At 41.9% G+C, this 12,712-nt stretch overlaps 1 protein-coding gene across 1 annotated transcript in view; it reads right to left on the bottom strand.

The window, feature by feature from the left end:
* Positions 1 to 12,264, bottom strand: part of LOC134445537 (fibrinogen C domain-containing protein 1-A-like) — a 112,548-nt gene extending 100,284 nt beyond the window's left edge. The window contains exon 1 of the mRNA XM_063194590.1: positions 12,193 to 12,264. Coding sequence (XP_063050660.1) covers positions 12,193 to 12,264 — 72 coding nt within the window. The remainder of the gene's footprint in view (positions 1 to 12,192) is intronic.
* Between the last annotated feature and the right edge of the window lie 448 nt (positions 12,265 to 12,712).

Below are 12,712 nucleotides of genomic sequence, written 5' to 3'. Positions count from 1 at the left end.
CTGTGCTTTACCTTCCGACGTTTCCAAGTGTTTCGTCTCGCGGAGGTTGCTCAGGCAATTGATAATAACAAATGCAAGTGCTGGTTGGACGGAACATTTTATAAGAGAGGGATGAATGGAAGTGTTACTCGCACATGTGCGCCCCTTTTCTACTTGTCTTTTTTAAGCGCATATGCAAACATTTGCCTTTATGCTGCTGTTTTCTAGACTGAGGGACCACAACAGAGATTTTGTTAGGGAATAACTTTGGTAACAACATTTAAAGGGCGCATCGCGATTCTGCGAGGCAGTTTCGCGATAGGGGTTCGTGGGTCTGCGTACCGCGATACCTCGGTTCGATGCAATATCGTTACAGCCTTAATTAACACTTACTATAAGATTCAGTGCCAATGTGACAAAAGTGTGAGGGTAGGGACATCAAGAAGACTTGAGCTGTGAATGTGTGTGTGTGTGTGTGTGTGTGTGTGTGTGTGTGTGTGTGTGTGTGTGTGTGTGTGTTCTTTAAAACTTTAAAACTAGCCTCATGCCAGACACCCCTTCTTCCAATTACTCAAGAGAGATTTTCTTCCTCATGAACAGCACTGACAGCTCTATAAAAGAAGATCCCTACTGATAAATCATCCTCCCTTTAATCATCTCTCTCTCTCTCTCTCTCTCTCTCTCTCTCTCTCTCTCTCTCTCTCTCTCTCTCTCTCTCTCTCTCTCTCGCTTTCTCTCTCTCTCTCTCTCTCCTACAGGCCTGACATCGAGGGGAAGTGCCCCAATCCCAATATATGCATAAGGGCTCAGTGCAGACTGAAAGAGCAAATGCGAAAACAATGACACATGACTGCAGAGGCAGAGAGAGATAGGGAGGCAGAGGAAGGCAGAGACAGATACAATGACAGAGAGAAACAGAGAGAGACACACACAGACACACACACACACAAGGTGTGGGGGAGATGTAGGACATGTTGGCAATGGGCGATAAACAGCTGTTTCATCTCCAAGAAGATTCCCCTCCAACAGAACACACAGAACACATCACTGGCATAGAACGCTGGCATAGGACTCTTCCAAGGGGCCCAGGAGTCGCAGCAGAACCAGTATACCCCACAACACACACACACACACACACACACACACACACACACACACACACACACACACACACACACACACACACACACACACACACACACACACACACACACACACACACTCAGGCAGTCAAACCCAAAGGAGCTAATAGAGTACAGGCCATAAACTCCAAGAGCAAGATGCTGGCTGCTGTTTATTCATTTATCATGGTTTTATATGCCGGCTATAAAGGACAACGAGTATTAGTGAAGGATATTAAGTCAATATTCCATAAGAATCTTTCACTTGGTGATACAAGCACCAAATTTGGTTCACAGGTGCTTCAGGAGCTACTTTCCCAGAAAAGGTCGCTATCCAGGTGGAAAAACAAGATGGCGGCCATTTTTCAAGATAGCCGCAATACAGATATAATACAGATACCGTTACGGAAGTGACAAAAGCACCAAACTTTGCATGGTGTTTCTTTAGGGTATATGCTGTAATTCTAGCCTCGGAGCCCTCGGAAAAAGAAAAACATTCTACCATGTCATATACAATATGTCATGCATTACCTTGTTATTACATGACATTTTACTTAGCTGACGATGTTAATATAGTCCCGAACTCAGCAGAGATGAAGCAAGGGCAGGGGTAGCCTGCTTGACCAGATTGCTGCAACTACAAAAATGTTCATAGTGTGAAAGTATGGGTGAGTCTGTGCTTACATGTTTGACAGCAAATGTAACATTGTGAAAATGTTGAGAAGATTCTTGGTCTGAATTAAAATGAGCATTTCCCACACTAAAACTATGGTGAGAATAGACTGCTGCTAATGCTCGCTCAGCTGCATCTGAATTGGGAAGTGTCTAGATGATGTGCAAGGTAGCAGGTTCTCCATCCTCTAATTTCCATAACAGATCTTTTTTTATGTGTATGAGAGAGGGTAAAGGACAATACCTCGCCATGTGTATGAAGAACCCATAAGATCACCTAATTCTAAATTTTCACAAGTAGCATTATGTCTATAGTGAAGGCATTTCAGTCTTTAAGAATGGCATCACAGATCACTCAATATACAGTACATGTAGGCTATATCTTCAGTTCAAATCAAATGGGAATGATTTCTAAGTAGGTGTTGAGTAAGTAGGCAGAGGTGTGTGAATTGTTTTTTTCCCCCTGAATTTGCAAACAAGTCCGCACCTAGTACTTGTGTCACAAGTTGCATTACAATAAACTCAGTAATCATTGAGTATTTCAATTGCTACTTCAAAAATGACAGCTGATGGACAACATGTTACCTACCGTAGGTCTTTGCCACCTTTAAGAGAAATATCTATGTTAAAAAACAATTCTCTTATGGTATATACTATATATATATATATATATATATATATATATATATATATATATATATATATATATATACACACACACACAAAATGCCATATGATTTTTTTAACCTTCAAGATTTTGAGTGGTAACAGTAACATAACTCATTCCCACTACATCTTTTTGCATCATATTGTACATGACCTCAGAATGCTCTAAATGTTTCAGTTCTGTGTAGTTGTACAGTACAGTACCGTACAGTAGCATACAGTATGGTGCCGTATAGTAAAGTACAGTACAGTAGAGTATAATACAGTAGAGTATAGTACACTACAGCACAGTACAGTGGCATACAGTACGGTACAGTACAGTAGCATACAGTACGGTGTAGTACAGTAAAGTTAGGTAGCATACAGTACAGCACAGTACAGTAACATACAGTATGGTGCAGTACAGTAAAGTACAGTAGCATACAGTACGGAGCAGTATAGTAAAGTACAGTACAGTAGAGTACAGTACACTACAGTAGCCTACAGTACAGTAAAGTACAGTAGCATACAGTACGGAGCAGTATAGTAAAGTACAGTACAGTAGAGTACAGTACACTACAGCACAGTACAGTAGCATACAGTGTGGTACAGTAAAGTACAGTAGCATACAGTACAGTAGAGTGCAGCACAGTACATTGCAGTACAGTACAGTAGCATACAGTACGGAGCAGAATAGTAAAGTACATTACAGTACAGTAGAGTATAGTACAGTACAGTACACTACAGTACAGTACAGCACAGTAGCATACAGTACGGTACAGTACAGTAGCATACAGTACGGTGCAGAACAGTAAAGTTAAGTAGCATACAGTACGGTACAAAACAGCACAGTACAGTAACATACAGTATGGTGCAGTACAGTAAAGTACAGTAGCATACAGTACAGTACAGCACAGTACAGTAGCATACAGTACGGTGCAGTACAGTAAAGTTAAGTAGCATACAGTACGGTACAGTAGTACAGTACATTGCAGTACAGTACAGTAGCATACAGTACGGAGCAGTATAGTAAAGTACATTACAGTACAGTAGAGTACAGTACAGAACACTACAGTACACTACAGTAGTAGCATACAGTACGGTGCAGTACAGTAGCATACAACAGTAGCCTACGGTGCAGTATAGTAAAGTAAAAGTACAGTAGCATATAGTACGGTGCAGTATAGTACAGTGTGTATCACATTACAGTACAGTACAGTACAGTATAGTACAGTACAGTAGAGTAGAGTACAGTATAGCAGAGTACACTACGCCACAGTACAGTACAGTATAGTCTTGATGACTTGTAGGCTACTTTGACAGCTGTATCCCTCCAAAGCCAATGGCATTTCCACATGCTGTTGTTTAAAGTTTTTGAAAGACTTGAGTGTGTGAGAGAGGGAAGGCAGGCAGATATGTTTTAAACAAAGGACCACACACACAAATAAAAAATAACAAGCAATCAATACATTAAGTGGTTAGGTAGCCAACATGTCATCTAAGTTTAAGCACAAAGTAGACCAGAAAACCATTTTGCTAATACATACAATACATAAAGTATTTGTCAATATACTGTATGGTGTATTGCACATTGATTATTCATAATTTCCCAAGCATAAAGGCCCCTATCACTCCACAGTACACTTAGGACTTGAGATATACATATCTGAACACAAATCAATATATATTTTATTTTGTAATGGCCTTATAGAGGTAGATAATCCAAGCTGACACATGATAAATACATGTATTATTCACTTGATTGATATGAAAATTGAATATTTCACTTGGGGTCCTAGGCTTAAATCATTGAGGGGGTCCTAAGGAAGCATCGTGCAAAGTTTCACGCTTTTGTCAGCTCCGTAACAGTAGTGCCCTTTTTGTCCCATAACCGATTCCAATAATATGTATTGTGGCCATCTAGGAAAATGGACGGCCATCTTGGATTTCAAGTGGCCTGCATGCCTTTTCAAAAGAAGTGTGTCTAAGGAGTATCTATGACAATTCCAGTGCTTGTATCACCATTTGAACAGTTGTTTCAGTTGATCATTCATATCGGCATGTCGGCCATCTTGGAAAATGGCCGCCATTTTGTTTTTTCACCTGGATAGCGACCTTTTCTAAAAGAGTAGGGTCTGAAGCACCTCTGAACCAAATTTGATGCTTGTATCACCAAGTGAAAGATTGTTTGAGGTAATTGCTGCACTATATGGCACCACTGTCACAATCATGAATTTAACAACCCCCTGTTGACTGCTCTCCTCCCCCTTTCTCTAACACTTTTCTCTCACTCGCCCATTGCTATCCTCCCCTTCTCTCAAAAAATGCTCTCTCCCTCTCTCTCTCTCTCTCTCTCTCTCTCTCTCTCTCTCTCTCTCTCTCTCTCTCTCTCTCTCTCTCTCTCTCTCTCTCTCTCTCTCTCTCTCTCTCTCTCTCTTTCCGCTGTCTATCTGCCTGAGACACATGCACAGACACAGACACAGACACACCCACTGCCTCATCCACTCTTAGATGTTCACATACAGTTGTGCTTAAGCCTGTCACGATATACGATAAGTCAATAAATCGGACGATAACTTTTTACAAGGACTTTTTACAAGGATCACTTTTCTGGCCCCGATAAGTAACGATAAGTTATTTGCGTGATGTTTTGTTTTCCCTCGCTCCATTTCTCTGCCGTAGAACTACTGATGGCGCGTTATAGGCCAACGCAGCGCAATGGCACTTAAATGTTGGTGTAATTTTAAGTTGCAGTTTTCAGTGCAGTTCTGGTTGGAAAAAGTGCATTGATCAGGCTACTTGCGTCTTTGAAATAGAACGCTGGTGTTCCCGCGCGTCGCTTATAAGCCTCGACAAAGAATCAGCGCTAGAGACTAGGAGCGCAATATTCTTCCAGTCTCAGTCAGCGCATCTGCAACGTTCCTCAGAGAGGGGAATGAACAGCTCCAACACAGAGGCAAATGTTCATTTTGAAACATGCGCAGCAACCCAATATCCACGACGAAGACGTGTTTGTGCAAATATGAAATAGTGGTGCCGTCGCGACAAACTTGCTCTGAGGCTGTTTTTTTAATCCTCGCCGAGTTTCCACTAGGGCCTATTATTTCAATGCGCTTCCTACCCCGACGTTCGTTGTCTGTTCTTTTTGTGATTTTCGCTATATTTCTTGTTTATTTAGACCTAACAATATGAGTAGGCAGTCCGCAAGCAAATCATGAAGATAAGATTTGTGGATTTAAATCTGTCACACCAGGAGAATGTGAACGGTTGAGCGCGCTACAGGGGAAACAGAGGCATGGCGACTCATAACTCATAAGAATCAATGTATGGGCGTTCATAGAGGACTTTAAAGTGCGCAGAATTGCAACTTGTTCCAGTCGAGGGTAGAGTCGAGAGAGAGAGAGAGAGAGAGAGAGAGAGAGAGAGAGAGAGAGAGAGAGAGAGAGAGAGAGAGAGAGATGGAACTTGTGCATCTGTTCATGCTCTTTTGCTTTTTGCTGATGTTGAAATGACTTTAACAGGGCTGATTTGGGTTTTGACTGACAATTAGCTAGTAACAACGTGCATTTGTTTGAAATAAGCTGTCTAAGTAATAATTTGAATTAACAATACCCCACCAGTAGGTTATTTTACATCACACCATGGATAGGCCTATAAGCCATTCAGTGTGCTTGAGAAAGATAAATAACAGAAAATGTTAGGCCTAAAGAAAGACTATATAACTTACCTTAATAATAAATACAAAAAAGCCTATTTAGAGCCTATTGTGCTCCATGAGGATGTATTTAAAAACATATATCCCCCGCCATGATGCTTTAAAAATGTGAAGGGGTGTAGTCACATTTTTATTGCATTTTTACGTCATTATATTGTTTGACACATTTCTTCTTGGAGCAGGCGTCAATCTTAATTATTTAAACCTCTGAGTCTGCTGGCCCAAATGTTACATTCAATGTTTCAAGAAGGAGGCCGCACCTTGCATAGCAGTGTTTTTTATTGCACATTATATTGTTTGAAAATGGCGAGAGAGACAATATTATCGATTATCGCAATAATTTCTTGTTATCGTTATCGTCTGGCAAAAATTGTTAACGTGACAGGCCTACTTGTGCTCATATGTTTACATACCCCAGCAGAATAAACGCTTTCTTCGCGATTTCTCACAAAATATGAAGGATTACACAAAACCTTTTTTTTCACTCATTGCTAGTGACTAGCTTAAGATATTTATTAGCAATATTCTGTGTTTACTCTTTCAAAAGCATGATCACAACCCAAACTACCCAAATGACCCTGTTCAAAAGTTTACATACCCTAGTTGCTAATGCTGAATATGGCCCTGTTTAACATCAGGGACCGCTCTAAATTGTTTGTGGTAGTTGTGGATAAGGCTCTTAATGTTCTCAGATGACAGAACAGCACATTCTTCCTGGCAGAATGGTTGTTTCCTGTAACATATTTGGGTGTCTTGCTGGAACCTCACATTTGAGGTTTCCCCTGAATGGCTCAATGATGTTGAGATCAGGAGAGTGAGACGGTCGCTCAAAAACTTCATTTTATTCTTTCTGAAGCTAGTGACGGGTTGATTTGGCTTTCTGTGTTGAAATATTGTCATGTTGGCATGTCCAAACAATGGACCATGTGCAGTTTCAAGGCTGATGTGTGTCAAGTTTCCTCCAGTATTTTTCACAGGGCAATGTATTCATCATTCTGCGAGTATGGATCAAAAGTATAATGCATTTGTAACTCAAATGTCCCCATGAAATCAGTGGTCCACAGTGACGTGCAGTGAGGGGTATGGTAGGGTAGGCAGTAAATATAGAAAATAAATATTTTGTGTATTTTTTAGCGCGGGGTCTGGGGGTCCTCTCCCGGAAAAAAATGTATTTCTTAGATGCAATTTCCTGCATTTTAACCAAATCTGGAGAGTCACTATCAGCTAAAAACGTTTATAAAAGACTAAAAACTTTGAACAAATAGTACCCCCTTTCATGCAGATCTGAAATGTAACATGGTGTGTGTGTGTGTGTGTGTGTGTTTGTGAGTGTGAGTGTGAGAGAGGCCTTATGCCACAAGGTATGGCTTGGATGGCCTATTCACCTAGTATGCTGATAAGGTCTTTAATGTGCAACAAATTAGTAGGCCTATGTTTCTCTAAATACTGTAAATATAAAGTAGGCTATAATATAAAATGCCATCAGTGCTTAGCCACCACAGCTCTAATAACTAAATAAGTAAATAGGCTAAACTATTAGACATTTGGACATTGTGTCAGTAGACCTTACATCTGAAACAATAAGTGAAAATGCATAATTTCAATTTCTTGAAAAGGCCAGCTAGACTTTTTTGCCAAATTGGCAAATTGGTAGCTCAAGGACCCATAGCCTACTTTGTACACATTTAAGGACCTGTAGGCCTACATTTTACAATAATTTAGAAAGCTACATCACCACAGCATTTTGGGGGAAAAGCTTTAACTTTTGGCTTTAGCAGTTGCCTTTGCTCCTCTTCTGTTTATTCTGTTGCAAATGCCAGGGTGTTTCACATGGATGCAGGGTGGCAGTGTAGCCTACTTTGTTTAGAAGATAAAATGTCTAGTTCACCAACTGTGAATCACACCATAGCATGTGAGGGGAAACGATTTACATTTAGCAATCAACCAACCTAGGTAACAGCTCCTGCTTCATTGACGCATTTTGTGCTGCTAATCAAACACTCACAGACAAGAAGGAAAGTTGGCAAGGGGGCGGGTTGCTTGCGAACTCAAACATGAGCCGTGCATTCAGACAGTAAATAGGCCTACTGGTACATCGAGTAAACCAACGAAAACACTTCTGAGACTCATTCTTGTGCGTGATTGTATTCTCAAACACTTTAGCAACGGTTGTGCAAGGTGTTTCAAATCAAGTCAATTTTTGAGTGCGTGAGCAGCACCCATCCCAGTCACTCGAGCGAGCCCCACCACCCCCACGCTGATCTCGTACACCGTGCACTTCAAAAGAACACAGCTGCACGTCAACTTGCTAACAGGCTCCACACACCTCACGCATCAAATTAGGAAAATGAAGTCATGTCGTACGCTCAAAAAACAATCTCGCGTCCATAATAACACACACACAGTCTATTCGTGTCCACAGCACAACCAATCTTCAATGTCAACACCTCCCTGACCCATCAACAAAAGGCACCACGACAAACTTGAGCATGTTCATGTTAAAAGGCTACCCACAGCTTAATAATTAGATGAATCTTACCTTAAAGCAGAATCACGAGAATGTTTTCCATGCAAGTTAGTTCCATTAAAAGCCCGGGGTGGTTGACATGATGAAGATATTTTGTCCCAGTGTGTTCAAACTACTTGAAGCTGCTACCCATCTGATGTTGAATATTTCCACAATGCAGCGATTGCAAACGGCTCAGCTATTGCCTATCATCTGAACCATCTTTCTTGCTACTTCTCGGCTTTTTTTGCAATAAAGGCAAAACGCCAAANACTGCATGCCATGTTTTCTGTACGGCTAGAGTTTGAACAAGCCTTGCCTTGCTAGCTGTGTTGAGAACAGCAAGCAAGGGAAGCAGAACAGACGGTTGCTAACATCACACCCGCAGAGCCACTCTTTTCTCTCATACCATTCCTGATGGAATATACACTATTTTCTGCCCCTTGCCCTGATATCGCGAAGAGTAAGAGTAAGAGTGGTAATTCAGCTTGCTAAAACACTATCAGATGTGCAATTGTTGACATAGCTGCCGATATTTCACTTCCAAAGTCTTCGATAGAGTGCTGAATGCAGAGTGTCTTCGCTGGGCTATTGCATAGTTATTACACCTGAATTGTAACAATTTTTCATTTTGGGCGCTGTGATTGGCTCATATACTCCCGCCACAGTCAAAAGGCTCTGCTTTTAGTCCCATTGACAATCTATGTGACAACTTAATACGCATGCGCAAACTTCTACATTGACAGCACTGAAGGCAGGCTAGGCAGAGGAAAAGCGAGCCTTACCAGGCTGCCTGGCTGGCATTCGAAAGCTCTGCTTTCAGGCTACCAGCAGCCTGTCTCTGCTGCCAGCCGGGACTGCGCGTTGCCACGGCAACCTGCCCAAGCCTGAGCGCTTTGCTTTGTGCGATTACTTAGGTTTTTGATCGTTGTCCTGCGTATACTGTACTTTAAACAGCTCATAATTTATGCTGAATCAATGTTATTGTTGTGTATGTGAACTCTGAAGAATATTTTTTAAAACACGTGTTAGTTTTTATTTTTAAGACATTTATCCCAGGGTAGGCACTGCCTACCCTGCCTACCCTGACCGCACGTCTCTGGTGGTCCATGACCATGTTTCACAGAAGGGTATGGTGTAACTTTCATCATAGGCTCCATTGACTGTTCTCCAAATGGTACTGTTAATAGTGGCCTAAAAAAGTTCCATATTGATCTCATTTTTCCAAATGACTTTGTCACAGGCATTTTGATGCTTTTCACTGTGCTATTTGGTGTAACTTATCATATGCAAAATAACATGTTTGCATTTTTGTGGTAATGGCTTTCTCCTGGCAACCCCCAACAGCCCATCTTTCCTCAAGTGCCAACATTTTTTCATGTTGTCCTATATTTCACCTGAAGTTATTTTTTGGTTGTCCTATGCCTCCTGAACAATTTCCCTTGCAATGATCATTGCAATGCAATGATTCCCTTGCCCATTGGCTTGATTCCAACCAAACTCCTCATATTGCATTTCTGAATTGAAATTCCAACAGTGCCAACATGACAATATTTCGACACAGAAAGCCAAATCAACCCGTCATTAGCTTCAGAAAGAATAAAATGGTTTTTGAGCGACCATCTCACTCTCCTGATCTCAACATCATTGAGCCACTCAGGGGAAACCTCAAATGTGAGGTTCCAGCAAGACACCCAAAGATATTATAGGAAACAACCATTCTGCCAGGAAGAATGTGCTGTTTTGTCATCTGAGAACATTAAGAGCCTTATCAACAACTACCACAAACAATTTAGAGCAGTCCCTGATGTTAAACAGGGCCATATTCAGCATCAGAAACTAGGGTATGTAAACTTTTGAACAGGGTCATTTGGGTAGTTTGGGTTGTGATCATGCTTTTGAAAGAGTAAACACAGAATATTGCTAATAAATATATTAAGCTAGTCACTAGCAATGAGTGAAAAAAAAGGTTTTGTGTAATCCTTCATATTTTGTGAGAAATCGCGAAGAAAGCGTTTATTCTTCTGGGGTATGTAAACATATGAGCACCACTGTACACATAGTGAAAGAGGCTCTCTGTCACACACACACACACACACACACACACACACACACACACACACACACACACACACAGTGAAAGAGGCTCTCTGTCACACACACACACACACACACACACACACACACACACACACACACACACACACACACACACACACCAGTCACTTTGCCCTCACACGGGTCTGGGCCCCGGGGCAAGGATATTGCAAGGGCCCCCCCTCCCGGTTGCAATATCCCGTGGTTCAGGGGCCCTTTGCCATCCCCCGTAGCCCAGGGGCCCTCTGATTGCCATCCTCCGTGGCCTAGGGGCCCTCTGGTTGCTGTACGACATGGCCCAGGGGCCCTCTGGTTCCTATGTCCTGTGGCAGAGGGCCCTCTGACTGCTGTCACTCCCCCCAGCCCATTTCAGTTAACCCTTATAGACTAAAGAAGTACAACTAAAGAAGATCCTAGAATAGAGGGCTCTATCGCAATCAGCATCGACATCGGTATCTGGATTGTTGTTGGGCCCCCCCCTGGGCCCCCTGGATCCATGGGCCCAGGGGCGCCAGCCCCACTCGCCCGGTCGGTAATACGGCCCTGGCCATCACCATGGTCAGTACCACCATCACCACTGTCATCATAATCTTTCCTCATCATCAGCTATGCAGCAGAATCATATTTTCCATCCACATTTACTGACATTCTGCTGTTTCTATAATTTGTTCATTTAAAAGTCAATCACCCACTGACAGGAAGCTGCTAACCTTCTTTGAACATCCACTTGTTTCATAGAGACCTTGGGCTAAAAACAGTGTTGGACAAGTTAGGCCTACTAAAACACTGCAAAGTTAACTGATTACATGTTACTGTAATTTCAATAGCCTATTTCATTAGCCTATTTAAGTTACTCTCACTAAAATAACTGGAAATATAGATCAGGCCATTTACAGTGTAAAACAAGCGAGTCATGCAACATGGCTCTTTCACATTCACCAACATGCCAAAAACCTAACAGGTTCAGGAAAAACTTATTTTGATCCACCACACTGAACACCATTAAACTCCAGGTTGGAGTGAAATGTATTGTAACTGACGTTGCAGGTATTGTAGGCCTAACTAGCCTATCTATTATGCTTCCTCATCACAGCGTTATAGCAAAAGTATTGCGTAATTACTGTTGTAATGCGTTACCCCCAACACTACAAATTAATATAGTACATAGGTAGCCTATTCTGTGTCCGGTAGCCTATTAATTGGAGATAATTAAATTAACTAAACAAAAATAAATAAACTATCACAACGAAACCACCATTCCACCCGCGTATTAAAACCGTCATATTTTCTTTTCGATGTAGCTTCATAATGGACGAAGTTTACCGGACGAAGTTTACCGTTTACGCGTCCATTTTTATTAACCACTGACTTTTTATTCCACCAAAGTCGTCTGTCTGTAGCCTAAACGGCCAAAGCCTGCTGTCGACACACAGAAACACACTCAGACACATGCCTACCTGCTGTGTTCTATGTTGCTGTCCATCGTCGACTTCTGAAATGCTGTTCATGGTTTTCCACCGATCATTCATTCTCCGGAAATGTTAAATCCAGAAGTTGGTGTCATGGGCGACAGGAGAGCGGACGATCAGCAGTCTCTCAAAAATAGCCCACATGTTCCGTTAACACGAATCACTGAAACAAAACATAAAAGCACTACGAATCTACTCTTCGCAAAACACATTTTTGCACGTAGTCTAGTCCTTATTGGACCATTCCACTGGAATGCCCGTTGATAAGAGAATGCCACACCACAGATGCATCCGTGGTAAGCCCCACTCCTCAGAAAGACGAAATAGTCCCGAGTCCCTACGTAGTGTGAGAGAAAGACAACACTCCCCGACCGTTTAAACATTTGATGAAGGATTTGTGGTCGAAAAGACTCGCTCACATGGAATGCCGTTGATTCATGTGCAACTCCTGGCGCGCTTTTGGGTACTCGAGGCGCGCGTGCCCTCTTTGAGGCTGAAGAGCTCAGCC

The sequence above is a fragment of the Engraulis encrasicolus genome, chromosome 3 (genome assembly GCF_034702125.1).
Source record: "Engraulis encrasicolus isolate BLACKSEA-1 chromosome 3, IST_EnEncr_1.0, whole genome shotgun sequence".
Classification (NCBI taxonomy): Eukaryota; Metazoa; Chordata; class Actinopteri; order Clupeiformes; family Engraulidae; genus Engraulis; species Engraulis encrasicolus.
This window is presented reverse-complemented; position numbering and strand designations above follow the sequence as displayed.